Source organism: Mastigoproctus giganteus, chromosome 6 (genome assembly GCF_048544385.1).
Source record: "Mastigoproctus giganteus isolate SK-2022 chromosome 6, ASM4854438v1, whole genome shotgun sequence".
Taxonomy (NCBI): domain Eukaryota; kingdom Metazoa; phylum Arthropoda; class Arachnida; order Uropygi; family Thelyphonidae; genus Mastigoproctus; species Mastigoproctus giganteus.
The window spans coordinates 147,446,728-147,464,441 of NC_143580.1; the positions used below are offsets into that span (position 1 = coordinate 147,446,728).

Here is a 17,714-nt window from a genome sequence, read left to right on the forward strand (position 1 = left end):
GTCAGGGAAACGGGGAACATGCTTTGTAAAAAGGATAGGTGGAATAGGACCAGGGTATGTCTGCCAGGGGCAAAGGTTGATGACGTTGTAGAGAGGATATCATCTTTTAAGGGCACAAAAGGTGATATAGTTGTACACGTTGGCACTAATGATATTAAGAGTAGGAGACCGGCGGAATTAATTAGCAAGTACAGGTCAATGTTGAAAAAAAAGCCGTGAATTAGGGTTGAATTTGAAAGTGTCTGCAATTCTGCCCAGACACGATAGGAGGGAGTATATGATGAGAGCCTTGTCAATCAATTCGGCCCTGGAGGGATTGTGCAAGGCTCAAGGGGTAGAATGTTTTTCAGCCTGGACTGTACTTGTTAACAGGAGAGATTGCTTCTACAGGGATGGGATACACTTAAATAGAAAGGGTGCAAGAATTTTTGCTGATGCTGTCGAGGCAGTGTTAGGCGGGTCGGAAAACTGCTAGTTGGGGGGGATACAAGGAATAATCGATTAACAGTAGCCACTGGCAGAGGTGGAAGTGATTCTTGCACTGCTTCTATTGAAATGAGCAGAAGCCTGAAAAACAAGATGCAGGATATTTCAGACTGCTGGGAATCATTGGGGTACAAGTAAACACATGGGTTGTGTTAGGGTAGCTAAGAAAAAGAACAGGTGCATGTACACTTGTGTGTACACCAATGCTAGGAGTTTAATAAATAAATTTGATGAATTTGAGGTGTTGCTCAAAACATCAAAGGCAGATATTGTGGGGATTTCAGAGACGTGGTGTCACACAGATATAAGTAATGCGGAACTGGAATTTGGGGAATACAATGTGTATAGAAAGGATAGACAGGACAGGAGGGGAGGAGGGGTTATGCTATTAATTAAGAAACACATAAGGTCCAAGGAAGTGAAGCCAGTCGACATTGATGGACAGGGCAGTGTCGAGTCAGTTTGGTGTGACATAAGCATAGGGAAATCAAAATTGAGAGTAGGAGTGTGCTATAGGCCTAATGACTCTGATGAGTATAATAAGATATTGTACAGGGAAATAGAGTGGGCCAGTAAATCAGAGAGTCTTATAATGGGGGATTTTAATTTCCCAGATATTGACTGGAATTTGTGGGTTGGTCACTCGCACACTAGCAAGGCTTTTGTGGATTTATTGGATGATTGTTTTCTACATCAGCATGTTCGTGAGGCAACAAGAGGGAGCAATACTCTTGATCTGATTATCAGTAGTGATTCTTCATGCATTAAGAATCTGCAGATAAATGAACCACTAGGTGGCAGTGATCACAGTGTGTTGAAGTGGGATTTACTCAAGGAGGTAACTACCATCAGAGGTAAAGGGAAGGGTTTTTGTTTTCGTAAAGGCGACTATGATGGTCTGAGACAGTATTTAAATTCTATACAGTGGGACCAACTGATGATGTTACCAACAGCGAACTCGAAATGGGAAGCATTCAAGGAACTAATCTTGGAGGCTACCAGGCTTTACATACCAACTAAGAAATATTATTCAAGGTTTAGGCCTAAATGGTTGTCAGATGAACTAATGAGGCATGTGGCAGAGAAGAAAACTGCATGGGATACATACAAATTAATGGGTGAAATGGAAGCCTATGATAGATATAAGTTGGTCTGTAACCAAGTCACAAAGGAGATTAGGCAGGCAAAGGCAGACTACGAAAAATCCTTGGCAAAGGATGCAAAGAAAAACAGAAAAGAGTTCTTTACATATTTAAACTCGAGAAGGAAAGGGATGAATCAGATTGGTCCACTGGATATTGATGGTTCAACAGTTGAGGATCCTGCTCAGGTGGCTAACAATCTAAACGAGTATTTTGCATCTACATTCACGCATGAGGAGTTATTCAGGAAGGAGAATGATGTAGGTAAAGTAAACATTGGCAGTGAGCTGGATGATTTTGTAATAACTGAGAGGAAAGTGGAGGAGAGATTGTTGAGGATAAACATAAAAAAGGCACCTGGGGTGGATGGGATCTATCCAGTTATATTAAAGGAGGCAGCAAAGGAAGTAAGCAAACCCCTAGCCATAATTATGAGAGCTTCTTTGGACTCAGGAGAGGTACCCATAGATTGGAGATGTGCAAATGTAACCCCAATTCACAAGGGAAGATCAAAGGCTGACACAAGTAATTATAGACCTGTTAGTTTAACTTCTGTTCCAGGTAAGTTAATGGAGGTACTGGTTAAAAAGCACTGCAGGATCATCTAGACAAGAATTCAGTTATAGCTCAGACGCAGCATGGTTTTGTTAAGGGCAGGTCTTGCCTGAGCAATTTGATTGGATACTATGATGTGGTCACAAAAGAACTGGATGCAGGGAATAACTTTGATATTATATATTTGGATCTTAGAAAGGCTTTTGATACTGTTGCACATGGAAGACTGCTGCACAAATTGGAGCAGTGTGGCATTGGAGGCAAATTGCTGCTATGGATAAGGGGGATGGTTGAGTGGCAGAAGACAGAGAGTGGTAATCAATGGACACTGCTCAACGTGGACTAATGTTATTAGTGGAGTTCCTCAGGATTCAGTGTTGGGTCCGTTGTTGTTTTCGGTGTTTATGAATGATATTGATGATGGGATATCAAGTTTAATGTCCAAGTTTGTAGATGATACAAAGGTTGGCAGGGTTGTTAAGGACACTACTGACGCTATGCTGCTGCAACAGGATCTGGAAAGGTTGAACAGATGGGCTGAGAGGTGGCGAATGAAGTTTAACATTGACAAAAGTAAAGTACTACATATGGGAAACAGTAACCGCAGAGCAACGTATCAACTCTGCGGTACTACACTGACAGTGGTGGAGAATGAAAAGGACCTGGGGGTAATTGTGCAGGCAGATATGAAATTCTCTGAGCAGTGCAGACGAGCTGCAAGAGTAGCTCATGGTGTCTTGTCAATGATATACAGGATTTTTTCTAGCAGGGATAAGGAGGTGATTATTCCCTTGTATAAGGCAATGGTTAGGCCACATCTTGAGTACTGTATACAGGTGTGGAGGCCTCATTTCAAGAAGGATGTAGAGCTGCTGGAACGGGTACAGAGAAGGGCAACAAGATTAGTGAATGGAACAAAGGGTTGCTCTTACGAAGAAAGGCTTAAGTTTTGCAAATTACAGAGTCTGGAGACTAGGCACCGGCGAGGTGACCTGATAGAGGTGTATGAGGCTTTGAATGGTTTGAGCATGCTCAATGGCAATGGGATTTTTTATCTTGCTCAGAATAATCACCTCAGAGGGCATAAATTCAAATTGAGGAAGGACGGATGTCGGATAGATGTGCGGAAATTTGCCTTTGGCCAGCGGGTGGTTGGTTGGTGGAACCGACTTCCATCACTTGTTGTTGAAGTTGATAGCCTAAACAAATTTAAGGCTCAACTGGACAGGTATTTCGAACGAACGGAGGGGTGAAATGGGAGTGGGTTTTTTTTTTTTTTTTGCTGATGCTGAATAAGCTTGCTTTCTCGCATCATATGCCTCTACTAATGCTAATGCTAATGTACACCACTCATTGTTTTAATTTATTCTATCATTTGGTTTACATCAGTAGTTTAATGAATTGAGTTTAATCTCTATTATCATTTCTTAATTTTTTTTCTAGTTGTTTTGGAAGTGAAGTTTGCTCGAATCGACTTCAAAATTTTATTTTTTACATCCAGTTCCTCTGCTACCACATCATGGTATCCAATCAAATTGGCCAGACACGATTTCCCTAAAAAACCCATGCTGTGTCTGTAGTATTACTGCCGTCTGGTCTAGACAATCCTGCAATGCTTCTTTAACCCAGTGACTCCATTATTTTCCCCAGAACAAAAGCTAAACTAATAGGTCTGTAATTGCTCATGTCACACTTTGATCCCTCTTTGTGAATTGGGGATACATTTGCACATCTGCAGCCAGTTGGGACCTCCACTGGGTCCGCGGATGCTGTTTTAATGATAGCCAAAGCTTTGCTTACTTCCTTTACCGCCTCCTTTGATATAAGGATAGATCCATCCACCCCAAGTGTGTTTTTAAGTTTAACTTCAACAATTTCTCCTTCACTTTGCTGTCAATTATTACAAAATCATTTAGGTCCTTGTTAGAGTTTAATATGCTTCTGTCCTCCACTTTCCTACAGAATTCCTCATGTGTGAATGTCGATGCAAAATATTCGTTCAGTTTGTCAGCTATCTGAGCAGGATCATCGCTGATACAACAACAACTGAATCTTAACCGCATGCTAACTGGATTTTCCATGCATCGATGACGTTACTACTTCATCGCAGACATAATTCATGGGAATGTTAAAATCATTATGTGAATCCTATAGTCTCGAAACTTTTTACTAGATATGTTGGGCAGACAACTTGCGTAGCCGTAACTTGCTAATATTGAAGGGAATGTTGATGAGGGTCTCCCCTCCCCCTTCACGGACGAGCCGTCAGATTCCTTTTTCCTTGAATTTCTTATTAGTCAGGTAATCCAGATGATAGTATTGGACAGTTCTTTCTCTCATGTGTTTTTACGAATTACAGTTCCATAAAGAATCTGTCGCAGATTCAGAATTATTATAGTTCAGCTTAATCAGCAAATTTTGGGCGATTGAAGTCAATATTGTGATTAAAGTTAAAGAAACGGTCATTAATAGAAAATGAATGGCCGACATACCTTTTAAATCTATAGACCTTTTCCTTGACGTCACGTTTACAGCAGTGCTGCACTTCTGCGACATTTGGAATTAAATAAAATTTTGATTTCATGAAAGGTATCATAATTTGTAGGGTATTTTTGGAAAAACCGCATTTTTCTTTGAATGTTTTTTTTTTTTTTTTTTTGCTAGACTTTCGGAACATTCTACTTATTGTTAGGTACCGCTGTATCGTAATTTTGTAAACTTGTGCGAAAGACACTTGTGAGAGTCGAAAGCGGCTGTTCATCTCGAGACAGCCAATGAGTACATGTGCATAATTAAGTTTTCGCTTCCGGTTACCTTCAAATCGTCTATCTGATGCACCTGGAATGAAAGAAGGTCATGGGCACGATCGATTATCTTCCTTAATATCTCATGAAGAGATTTATTTGGAAATGACGTCATAAGGTACCGAAAGTATTGGACGATGGCTGGTGGGTGAACGTTACAATTTTATAATTATATGTTTACGAATTATTTAACGAGTCCCTGAGTATGTTTAATTAAAATTTATACTTTTAACTAGCATTCTTATCTTTTACAGGTTTTATCGGGAAATATCATTGTAATTATTGTCAGCAGGATATAACTGGAGTCCGAGTGAAATGTGCAGAGTGTACGGATTTCGACTTGTGTTTACAAGTAAGTTACATGACCCACATGCATTTCCCTGTTCTGTTTATTTGACATTAGTTGGTATATGCTTTTTTATCATTTTTCACATTGTAAAAGTCGAATTTTCCAATTGTTATACACGGACAGTTACGAATTGGGTTGTTAGAATGTATCTTTACTATTATGTAGATTTTTAAAATTACTTTGTGGTCATCCAAGACAATAATTTAATAAAATAATATAATAAATCAGCATATCAACCTGCACTGTCATCCTCTATTTAGTACACTAATACTATCATGGGTGATTTTTCACCCATCATTAATTTTAGGTTAATAAACAGGGATTTGCAAAAAAAAAAAAAAAAAAAAAAGAAGAAAAGATAGTAATAGTAGTGGCATGTGATGCAAGAAAGCAAGTGTATGAGCTTATGCAGCATCAGCCAAAAAAAAAAAAAAAAAAATCAATTTTTATAAATTATAATTTTAAATATAATTTTTATTCAAAAGGATTAATTTATAAAAATGAAAAATCAGTCTGAACAGCTTGCACAGATCATACTCCTGTACTTGTTACATATAAATTTAGAACATTTTATGCACTGAATGGCAAATTTTTTATCACTTTGTTTACATAAATGACATCTTCCCTTTTTTGATCCTTTGTCTTGAGGTGCATCTTTAGGAGTATTCACAGATGTAGTTGGAAATTAGTTCCTCATTTTCAAAATATCTTCTATCTTCATCTTGATGCTTTTGAGGCATATTTTTTTATCATCAATCATTGCTTCATCCATGATGAACATAAATTCAGACTCAATTCTTGAAGGAACTGAAACCTATTTTCTGTGTTATGTCCTTTTGACTTTCTTTGCTTCACCTATCAGACCGGGAAGAATATTGTGGATATTTCTAGCTGGAGTTTTATGTTTGACAGAAAATTCACTAGATCATTTTTTATTTGGATTTTTTCCCTTACCAACGAGAACCTTTTTGTGAGGAACCAAAATATGCTGATCACAAATATCATAATCCAGAACTAACCCTTTTTTTCACTCTGCTTCCTTGGCTTAATGTTTCCAGTTTTCTTGCCTTTTGGTACAAACACAATCAGGGCAGAATCTTTCTGACAAACTTACTGCTCCAGGAACATACTCATCACTGCTCTTGGGATTTTTTCCAGGATCAGGAATGTCATCATTTTCTCCATCTACATCACATCCTTGCAAATCATTCTCTACTTTGTCGACCTTGCACAAATCTTCAGTTTTTGAACCATCAGAGTCAAATGCAATTTCTTCCAAACTTCTTTTGAAGTTTGGAAGAAATTGCATTTGAACTTTGAGAACTCCTCTTCACTTATTGCCTGACCTTCATAAATATAAGTTGTCATTGTAGTGCAATTAGAAGAAAGGTGCAACATAAAAATCAGAAGACTATGTGTAAAAATCCAAAGACGTAATAGATATACTAATACTATCATGGGTGAATTTTCACCCAGATATTAATAATACTCAATGTTGTAGACCTTTATCAGGAGAAACAAGCGCATGACTTATTTCATGTTTGAAATAAGTCATGCATCAGCAATTCATATTTGTTGTTAGTACTAACAACAAATATGAATAGCTGACATATGACCCAGTTAAGCAGCATTGCCACAAAATTATAAACAAATGAAATTTCCCTTGGGTGAATTTTCACCCATGATAGAGTAATTAAGCGTTAAGGCCCTGAAATAACAACAATATTTGGCGTATTATTATTGACTCTAGGTTTGCCACAATCCAAAAAGGAGGCTAACTTTTTCAGAATGAAATATCGCTTTTGTGTATATAACAATAATTATATATAAACTTTTAAAAAATTATTTTGTAAATATGTAATATTTAAAAAACAACTCTATTATGTGAACTTGATCAGTTTGTTTCTCAGTTTCAATTGGTTTGATAAAGTTACCTTTACCTCTGTTTGATATTGCACCTACACAGCAAACAATATCCATAATATTGCCTTCACCAGGGCCGTGCAAAGGTACTTGGGGGCTCAAATGCAAAGGGATTAAAGGGCCTTGTTTGTTTATGTTGGGACTTTGATGGCTCGCTCAATTGGGGTCCCCTAGATTGGATCCTGGTGTGGCTCATCCAATGCATCCACCATTTGCATGGCCCTCCCCACTCATTTTTACACAAGGGTATTTGTTCTCCCACCATTCTACATTTTACTGAAGCATTTTACTCAGTCCAGTATGGTCATCAATACTTGGTTATTTTTTTTTGACAACATTTCTGTTCATGCCACAATTTACAGATGGGGCAAGAAAGTCATGCTGCAATTTACAAGGTCTCCCGTTGCTTCCACCTTCTGTGAACAGAAATAATAGTTAATGGTCCCCCATACCTGGAAAAATCCCTCAGGTTATACCTCTAAACCAGTGGTTCCTAAAGTGGGCTATATTGACCCCTTGGGACAATTGGATTATCTGGGGAGGACTAAGAGCCAAGAGTGTGTGTGTGTGTCAGGGGGTGCACTGGAGGAGGTGGGCCCTGCTGAGAGCATTGGTCGCTAATTTACAATTGACCAGGCTAGAGCCTAGGGTGAACCACCACCTTCACTTTATATTTAAAGTTTTACTGCTCATATCACTTTCAAAGCTATTTTCTTTGGTCAGTCACTTTGTTTGTGTTTACAATTTTGAGTTGTAACAAGATTGCCAGTTATAGGTAATAATTGTTGATTTTCTTTTAAATTAATTACTGTACATCTGTGGTAGGTGAAGTTTGTGCACATTTGGTAAGTAGCTATAAATATTTTATGCTGGTTTTAGTGTGTCCTCCAACTTCTCTCCAAGCAAAGAAACTGACACTAAATTACTAAATGTGATGATTTAAGACTTCTGCTAAGTGACTTGAAAACTGATATCATTTCATCAAGTGCATCCATTGCATTAAGAATTTAACAGTGAAGTAGTTATTAAATGCGGTATCTGACTCTTGCTAAATGACTCAGACTTTGAAAAGCTGGTATCACTGAACCAAGTTTATGAAATTTTGTTGAATTAATTAAACTAAAAAGTTTTAATTGGATTTTGAATAAATGTGCAATTAATTGTTACTGTTTTGAATTTTATTGTTATTATCTTCCTTGGTTGGTTGTGCAAACTGATATTGTAAATAATTCTTTTTACAGGGGAGGGTAGGGGGCATTGGGGACTAGTTTATGGAACCAAGGGGATGGTGACCAAAAACGTTTGGGAACCACTGCTTTAAACCAACCTTTTCATAAACTCAGTTCTAAGGATAGCAGTCGTGAAGCAAGGGTATTAGGAAGGTGATAGATGCCTTCGAGACGATAACTAGCATGATCATGGTATCTCTTTAAACCATTGCATCATATTTTGGTCACCTGCAGCGGTGGTCCCTTTTGAGGAGTTGGTCACTACTAGAGGTTTTACCGTATGTGCAGACTCTGCATGTGAAAACATATGCACAGTCCTCTAATTATGAACATCCACACACACATGATCCAGTGTCCATACAGGCACCAATTCTTATGTATTTGCAGTAATGCTCAAAAATATTTGTTTCAACATTGGCAGTAGCATGCAGGGCCGTGCCGAGCCATATTAGTAGCTGAGGCAAGAATGAAAAATTATACCCTACTGTTAATTATGGCAACGTTGACAATTATTTAATCTTTCTTTTGGTGCCCCTTTCAGCTTTTAATCTGAGGCAAGAGCCTTGTTCATGGCTCTGGTAGCACTCATATTTGCATGTTATGAGTCTCTAATAAAGTAACCCAAAAATAATTTTTGGTACATTTCTGTATGCTGTTTATTTTAAAAATTATTTAGCTATTATTTTATGCAATTAAATAATAGCCAAATGAACTTTCATTTGGCTATTATTTCATTTCAATTTTTATAGCATTGTTATTTGGTTTTTAGGAACATTAGTAACTAAGGCCATATTGCTCTGGGGATATGTGGTGGTCATTCCCTGACCTTTCCGCATCCTCCATATTTGGCGGTCATGGGCTTGAACCCCAGTCTAATCAAGAAGCATGTGCTACACACTGCTGCTCCTGCCCACCTGGCTACAGAGGCACCATAGATAGCATTACCAAAAGCTTATGATACAAATATGCCACTATGGCAGTTTTTTTTTTTTTTTTTTTAGGACGTGCTGATCTCTCTCAGATTAGCAAGTGGTTTCTTTTAAATATGTAAATGGCAACATAACATTTTGGTAATGCCATTTGTTTGAAAGTAGTACAATACCAAGGGAAACCATTGGGAAGGAAAAGTTTGTTCTTCTGTGAGTAAAGAGACCATTGCATTAATTATGCAATTTAAATGCTACTGGCTTCAGAAACACATGAAAAAAGACAGTCTCCCAACTTTATATATTGGATGAAACTTCCTGCATTAACATTGTTTAGAAGTTTAGCAATCTACTGTGAAATCTGTAAAAGTTGGTTGGTTTCAGAAAATGCATTATGACAACCCAACTGAAAACTGGAGAATGACAAATTTTCAAGTTTGTATTCTAGGAATATTTTTTGCCCCGGAAATTTCACCTGGTGAAATTTCCACTCTGCCAGAAGGGAAAAAGACTACAAAAAACAAGACAATTTGATCAAAACTGATTCTTTCCATGCTCCAAAATTTAGGAACTAATTAAAGCAGACCTCCCTCATAATATAATTGTTCGTGGCAAGATAATGAATGTGCATCTGAAGATATGAACTGTTGCTAACTCACTTGTATTGCAAGGGAAGAGAGGGAGGGTAAAATTGCTGATCAGTGTGCAGTCTCTCTCTCTCTCTCTCTCTCTCTCTCTCGGTTCGTGCATCATTTTGTTTACATAAACATAATCCAACTTTTGTTGTGCATTTTTGTTTATTGTGATTAGTCTTAAAATTAGCTGAGAAAAGGAAAAGTGATAAAGATATATATGTAAAAGAAAAAAAGCTAAAATATTTTGAAATGAAAGTGGAAGTGAAAAAAAAAATATGAAAACATAAATCCATCTTGTGCTTTCACTGTTGGAACAATTATTAAAGGCAGAAAAAATTTTAGAACATTTCGTAACTGTTGTAGACCACACCAGTGTGACCAGTGTGGTCTATGATAGTTACAAAAAGAAGCACTGCTGCTGTTTTTGAACAATGTAACTTTTATTGGTAACATAGATTGAGGATCAGAATCAAAGATGCATTCTTCTAAATCTAATTCAAGAGAAAGCTATGAACCTGTATGAACATTTAAAAATAAATGAATTTGGACCTGCTTTTCCAAGAAAGTCATGGTTGGTTTATGAGATTTACTGCCAAGGTTCAAGGTTTGTTTAGGCGCAATATGGCCCTAGTAGCCTTTGCGCCAGAAATACCAATACCAAGGTTTGTGTAACATAAAATTGAAAGGTGAAACAGCCAATACTGATGAAAAAGGAGCAGTAGAATTTGTGAAAACATTTGTCAAAACCAAAAGTGATGATTATAGTTCTCATCAAACATTTAATGTTAATGAAACAAAATCCAAAAAAACACCTGAAAGAACTTATATCTCCAAATATGAAAAAAGCAAGTCTTAGCTTTAAACTAAGATCACCTAATTGTATTATCACAGCTAATGTGGCATGTTATTCCCAAAACCCATTATGAAAACCCTTGGGAAAGACTACAAAAGAACCTGGTGTGTTGAAAGGGTATTATTTATTACATCCAGATCACTGGCAAAGATGACAGTGATTTGAATAATAAAAGGAATTGGATGACTTGAAATTTACAAAGAATGGATCAACACTGTGCAGGTGGAGATTTATTGTGAAAATAAGTGGATTCCTTTTAAAGTTTTGATAGTTTTGGACAATGCTCCTGGGAACCCCACCACATTTAGATTATTTTCATCCTGATATTAAAGTTGTTTTTTCTTCCCAGCATAATATGAATATTATAGCCAATGAATCAAGGTGTAATGCTGATTTAAAGCCCTCTTCATGTGCAGGACCTTCTCTTGGACATTGAAATCTTCTGTACTCTAAAAACCCTGAAGAAATTTAGCATTTATGGTTCAGTTCTCAATATTTCATGCAATTGGCATGAGTTGACAAATAACCAACAAATAACCATGAATTATTTCTGGAAAAAACTGAATTCAGCATTTGTCAGTGATTTTGTAGGATTGGAAGAAACTGAAAAAAATTGCCCATAATATCATTAAAATGGGAAAGCAGTAAGATATACCATCAGAGGAGGTGATATTGCCTTGCTGGATTGTTGTTGTGACGATTTAATTGGGCTTGAGAGGAAGAAACAGAAGAAAGCAAAAAAAAGTTTGAGTAAGTGCCTAAGGCTCCAGATAAAAAAAAATAATAAAAAACAACCGTAAAATTGTTAGCTTGAACATTCAATAAAATTGAAGGCCTACAGTTCATAGGAAGGCAGGATCCAAACACCTCAATATTTACATTAGTTTCATTACATTAATTTACATTAGGAAAGCTTTTGATATTGTTAGACATGGAAGACTACTGTACAAATTGGAGCACTGTGGCATTAAGGACAAGTTGCTACAATGGATAAAAGGAATGTTGAGTGGGAGAAGACAGAGTGGTAATCAATGGATATTGCTCTTCATGGACTAATGTTATTAGTGGTGTCCTCCAGGGTTTGGTGTTGGGCCCATTGTTGTTTTGTATATTTATCAATGATATTGATGAAGGTATATCAAGCTTAATGTCAAAGTTTTCAGATGATACAAAGGTTGGCAGGGTTTTTAATGACAGTATGCTACTGCAACAGAATCTAGAAAAGTTGGTCAGATGGGCTGAGAAGAGGCAACTGACATTTAACATTGATAAATGCAATATGGGTTGCAGTAACCCCAGAGAAATGTACCAACTGTGTGGTGTTACACTTAGGGTGGTGGAGAATAAAAGAGACCTCTTGGTAATTATGCAGTCAGATATGAAGTTTTCTGAGCAGTGCAGACAAGCTGCCAGAGCAGGTCATGGGGTCTTGTCAATGATGTATAGGAATTTTGCTAGCAGGGATAAGGAGGTGATTATCCCTTTGTATAAGGCAATGGTCAGGCCACACCTTGATTGCTGCAGATAGGTCTAGAAGCCTCATTCTAGTTCTAGTAACTCTACATCCTTCCTTTAGGAAGGATGTAGAGTTGCTAGAATGAGTACAGAGAAGGGCAACAAGACTGGTGAGGGGAATAAAGGGATGCTCTTATGAAGAAAGTCAAGTTCTGCAAATTGCAGCATCTGGAGACTTAGGTGCCTGCAAGGTGAGCTGATTGAGGTGTATAAGGCCTTGAATGGATTGAGCAGGCTCAATGCTGATGGGATTCTTCTTGCTCAGATTACAAACCTGATGGGGCATAAACTGAAATTGAGGAAAGACAGTTGGTGAATAGATGTGTGGAAATTTGCCTTTAGCCATCCGGTAGTTGATTGCGGGAACAAACTTCCAATCTGTCATTGTGGAAGTTGACAGTTTAAATAAATTTAAGGAAGAAGTGGACAAGCTTTTGGAGCAAATGGATAGGTGAAGTGGGAAGTTTTTTTTTTTTTTTTTTTTTTTTGGCTGATGTTGTATAAGCTTGCTTTCTTGCATCATAAACCTCTACTAATGCTAATTGACTTTAATTCCTGAGTTTAAAAAAAAAAATTGATTTTTTTAAAAAAAATTTATATCGTATTGCTGAATACGTACATCCATAGTGCATGTATGCATCTTTCTCCATATATTTATTACTCTATTTTAAATTTTTTACATAGCTTCCCCTTTCTTCTTGATTATTTGAAATTCTTCCTGTAAAAAGCATGGAAGCATTCATAAGCGTGTTCAGCTACATCCAGTTTCTTAGTATTTCCATTTTCTGTATGTTTGTGATGTTCAACAATTTCAGATGTTACATTAATTTTACTTTGAACCACCCAGTGAATATTAAAAAAAAAGAACATAATCAAAATGTTAACATGCAGAGAAATATGAGGCTGCAAGCTGAAAAAATTAGGTGAACTTAAATGCATCACCACAATCTTTACTAATAATGGGTTTCCATAGAGCATGGTCAACAAAACTGTATGCAAATGTATAGAGAATTACAGGAGTGCTACTTCATAGGAAAATAAAAAGAAAAATGCAAAATACAGATAAGTTCAAAGCAGCAGTTAGAATACCATACATAACAGGCTAGGAGAGGGAAAACCATGAGAACATACAACAAATATCATAGCAGTGTTGGATTAGATGCAGTATTTAAACCAATAAAGAACTTAAAGGTATTATTTTAAGAGACAATTCTTCCTTCCCCTCTCCAGTGAGGGGAAGATATGTTATATACAAAAACATGTGGTTTTGAGGAAAATGTAAATAAGCAACTCCAGGAAGTTATTTGAAACTAGAATCACAAAACATTGTACACCTGTAGAACAGGAAATACTAGGAAATCAAAGGTGCTCGCATCTAGTGAGTATGGGCTTGGCAAACCCAGGGTCCTCAGCTGCATATCATCATTCTTCTCTTTCATGGTGATTCCTTTCTACTTCTCTCTCTCTCGGGGTAACTTGGGAATTTTTTTTTTTGTTTTTTTTTATCAGCCATATGGTGCAGCATAAGTCCGAGGCTTATGCTGCACCATATGGCTGATAATAATAATAATAAAAAAAGTATTTGAATATGTTTACAAATGTTTACACTTTTAATGTAAAGAATTTCAAAATAATTGGGAAGAAAGGGAAGGGATTTTATCAATAGAAAAGTTAAAGAAGCTATGTATATAAGAAAAGATGAATATGGCTAAAACAAAAGTAATGATGAACAAGTTAGCCACAGAAAGGGATATAATCATTGAAGGAGAAGCTATGTATATAAGAAAATTTAAAGATAGGATGATAAATATAAATATGGGGAGGGATATACAGCGATATTTTTTTTTTATCATACCATTTTATTCATTCAAAGAACATAAAATATTGTTTAGAAATAGAAGTTTATGCTTGAACTATATTTAGCAGTGTTGAGAAATTCATGTCACATCATGTTCAGTGTGCCCTCTATGTCTGTCACACTGAGTTGCAGAGAATATGCTCCATTTCCTCTGATACAGAAAAAATTATCTTTCATTTTTTCTGGGTTCTCCTGAAACAATGTCTTTGAGATAATCCCAGAAATAAAAATCACACGGGATTAAATCAGGTAGTTAATTTTCTAGTCTTTTTTTGTACACCTTAGAGTAGCAGTAAGAAACCATTCCGTTGTAAAAAAAAATTTCATCCATAGTTGTCCTGGATGTATTCAGTGTTGCTTACCTAATGTTCAAATCTTTCTCTATAGAATATGATGTCATTTGTGTTAAAAATTTGAAGCTTGCAAAACTGCAAAGAAAGGGAACAGTATAATGAATAAAAAAATCCTTTTTTTTTTTTTTTTAACTCAAGGATTAAAATTAGTGTATATAATTATAGAGGAACTGATTTTAAGAGGGTGGGATTAATGGGCTTCTGTGATTGACCAATCAGGGGTCAGTCACTCTCTTATGACATCTTCTTACTTTTCTGGCGACCCCAATCACTAAGAGAAATAATGCAAGTGACCAAGGAACTTGCAGAAGTGCCAGAATGCGATTCTGTTATTAAGGATAAAAATAATGCAGTAGTGTAATAATTTGTAGCTATCTCTTAATGGTAGTTGTGGCTTTCAGTTCCTACATAGCTGTTTATATATTTTTTCTTAATTTTTAAAATATTGATTGTGCAGACTTCAGATTGAGTTTCTTCATAATATAAATTGAGTGAAGAGTTAGTTCCTATCGACAAGCGGTTTTATTACTGTAACCTTTTAAAATTTACATAAAGAGAAATATTAGTGTTAGTAGTAGCAAATGATGCAAGAAAGCAAACTTATAGAGCATCAGCCAATAAAAAAATAATCCATTTCACCTATCCATCTACTCTAATAGTTTGTCTAGTTTTTCCTTGAATTTATTCAAACTATCCACTTCTACAATGAATGGAGGCTTGTTCCACACATCTGTTCTGCATCAATTTGAATTTATGCCCCCTCATGTGCATAGTCTGAGCAAGAGGAAGAATCCCATCAGCACTGAGTTTGTTCAAGCTTTAAACACCTCAACCAGATCACCTTGCAGCATCTAGAGACTAGACACCTGAGGGGAATAAAGGAGTGTTCTTGGTATGAGCATTACTTTGTTCCCCCTCACCAATTTCATTGCCCTTCTTTGTACTTTTTCCACCAATTCTATATCCTTCTTAAAATGAGGCCTCTAGATGTATTGCAGTACTCAAGATGTGGCCTGACCATTGCCTTATACAATGGGGTAACCTCCACCTTATCCCTGCTAGCAAAATTTGTGTATATCATTGACAAAACACCATGAGCTGTTCTGCAGCCTGTCTTCACTGCTCAGACAACTTCATATCAGACTGCACAGTTATCCTCAGGTCCTTTTCATTTTCCACTACTCTGGGTGTAGTACCCCCACAGATGATATGTTACTCTGGGATTACTGCTACCCATATGCAGTATCTTGCATTTGCCAATATTAAACTTCTGTTGCCATTTCTCAGCCCATCTGCCTAACTTTTCTAGATCTTGTTGTAGCAGCATACCTTCATTACTGTGATTAACAACCCTGCCAACCTTTGTATCATCTGAAAACTTAGGCATTAAGCCTGATATACCTTTATCAATGTCATTGATAAACCCGGAAAACAACAATGGGTCTAGCACCGAAACCTGTGGTACTATACTATTAACATTAGTCCACGAAGAGCAGTGTCCATTGATAATCAGTCTGTCTTCTCCCACTCAATCATTCCTTTATCCATAGCAGTAACTTGCCCTTAATGCCACAGTGTTACAGTTTGTTCAGTAGTCTTTTATGTGCAACAGTATCAAAGCTTTCCTGAAATCCAAGTATGTGATATCAAAATTATTTTTTGCATCCAGTTCCTTTGTTACTGCATCATAGTATCCGATCGGATTGGTCAGACAAGATGTCCCCTTAACAAACCCATATTTATACAGTATTTGTTGATTTTTGAAATAAAATGTATACAGAATGATGTTATTTCTATGATGTGTTCATTGAAACTGATACTTCACGTATGGCAAGATATTTTACGAAGTAATACAAATTTATTTGCTGTTTATATTTCAAAGTGCATTTTTACATATAATGATATTAAAATCGAAAAATGTGATTTAAAAAATGTGATAAATCATGAACAAGATTAATATTTCTTTTAATTAAGATTAATAATCTTTAAAGGAAAATATGCAGAATAAACTCTCCCAATATTTAATATCATTTTTACCATCATAATACAAGTGTTTAATTGATATTGAATTATTCAGTAAATATTTTGAAATAATTTCAGTGTTTCTCAAGTGCAGCTGAAATTGGGAACCATAAAAACACTCACAACTATCAGCTGATTGTAAGTATTTAATCAAATATACTGTATATTATATTTCTCGTTAGAGTAGTATTTCTGTAATATAATGAGTGAGTTACAGTCATGAGACAAGTGTGATATGTAAGCAACAGCTGAATCCAATATATGAGCATCTGATCAAAAAGTTTTAAGACTTTATTTATTGCAAAAGAAGCAGTGGAGGTAGAGAACCAAGATTGAGCAAAGCAGGGGAGAGGTTACCACAATGGTTTGAAGTGTGCCCCACACCACCAAACCAGTAATAAGCAGCAGTGTTTTGGGCTTCTGTCACAATAGTAATGGATACAAAATTGGAACAGCATGTGTGCATCAATGCTGCCATTCGTTTTTTTTTACCTGCCTGCATGTAGAGTTAATGAAAGCTAAGTTTATCATCTTATAATATTTCATCTAAGGCAAGAGAAATATGTATGAGGACTTGTAATTTAAATATAAACACTTCCCTGCATGAAGTATTTATATTATAATTATTTATATGTTGTTGTTATTTGGTTTTTTAGCAACTAAGGCTATTATTAGTAACTAAGGCCATATTGCTCCAGGGATATGCGGTGGTTATTCCCTGACCTTTCCACATCCTTCGCATTTGGTGGTCACAGGCTCGAACCCCGGTCTAATCAAGAAGTGTGTGCTACGCGCTGCTACTCCTGCCCACCTGGCTACAGAGGCACCTGTTTATATGCATGGTTGAAAATTTATGATGAAAACAAGGTTACAACATGCAGTGATCCTCTCTTGGTGTCTGCTGCATATTGTTTACCTTGTAATAATATTAAATAAGATACAATTGGTGATAGTATGGATTAAAATAATGTAACTTACAATGGGGATGGAGAGAAATTGAAAAAAAAAAAAACTTAGTTGTCTAAAAAGGACTAAATGAACATGTCTATCAGTTTCTCTACCCC

The 17,714-nt window shown here is 36.4% G+C and overlaps 1 protein-coding gene across 1 annotated transcript in view; it reads left to right on the forward strand.

The window, feature by feature from the left end:
- The first annotated feature begins 4,923 nt into the window (after positions 1–4,923).
- LOC150084646 (transcriptional adapter 2-beta-like) overlaps positions 4,924–17,714 on the forward strand; it is a 356,600-nt gene continuing 343,809 nt past the window's right edge. Inside the window, exons 1-3 of the mRNA XM_090376312.1 lie at positions 4,924–5,131; positions 5,242–5,339; positions 16,729–16,788. Coding sequence (XP_090232438.1) covers positions 5,125–5,131; positions 5,242–5,339; positions 16,729–16,788 — 165 coding nt within the window. The 5' untranslated portion in view covers positions 4,924–5,124. The remainder of the gene's footprint in view (positions 5,132–5,241; positions 5,340–16,728; positions 16,789–17,714) is intronic.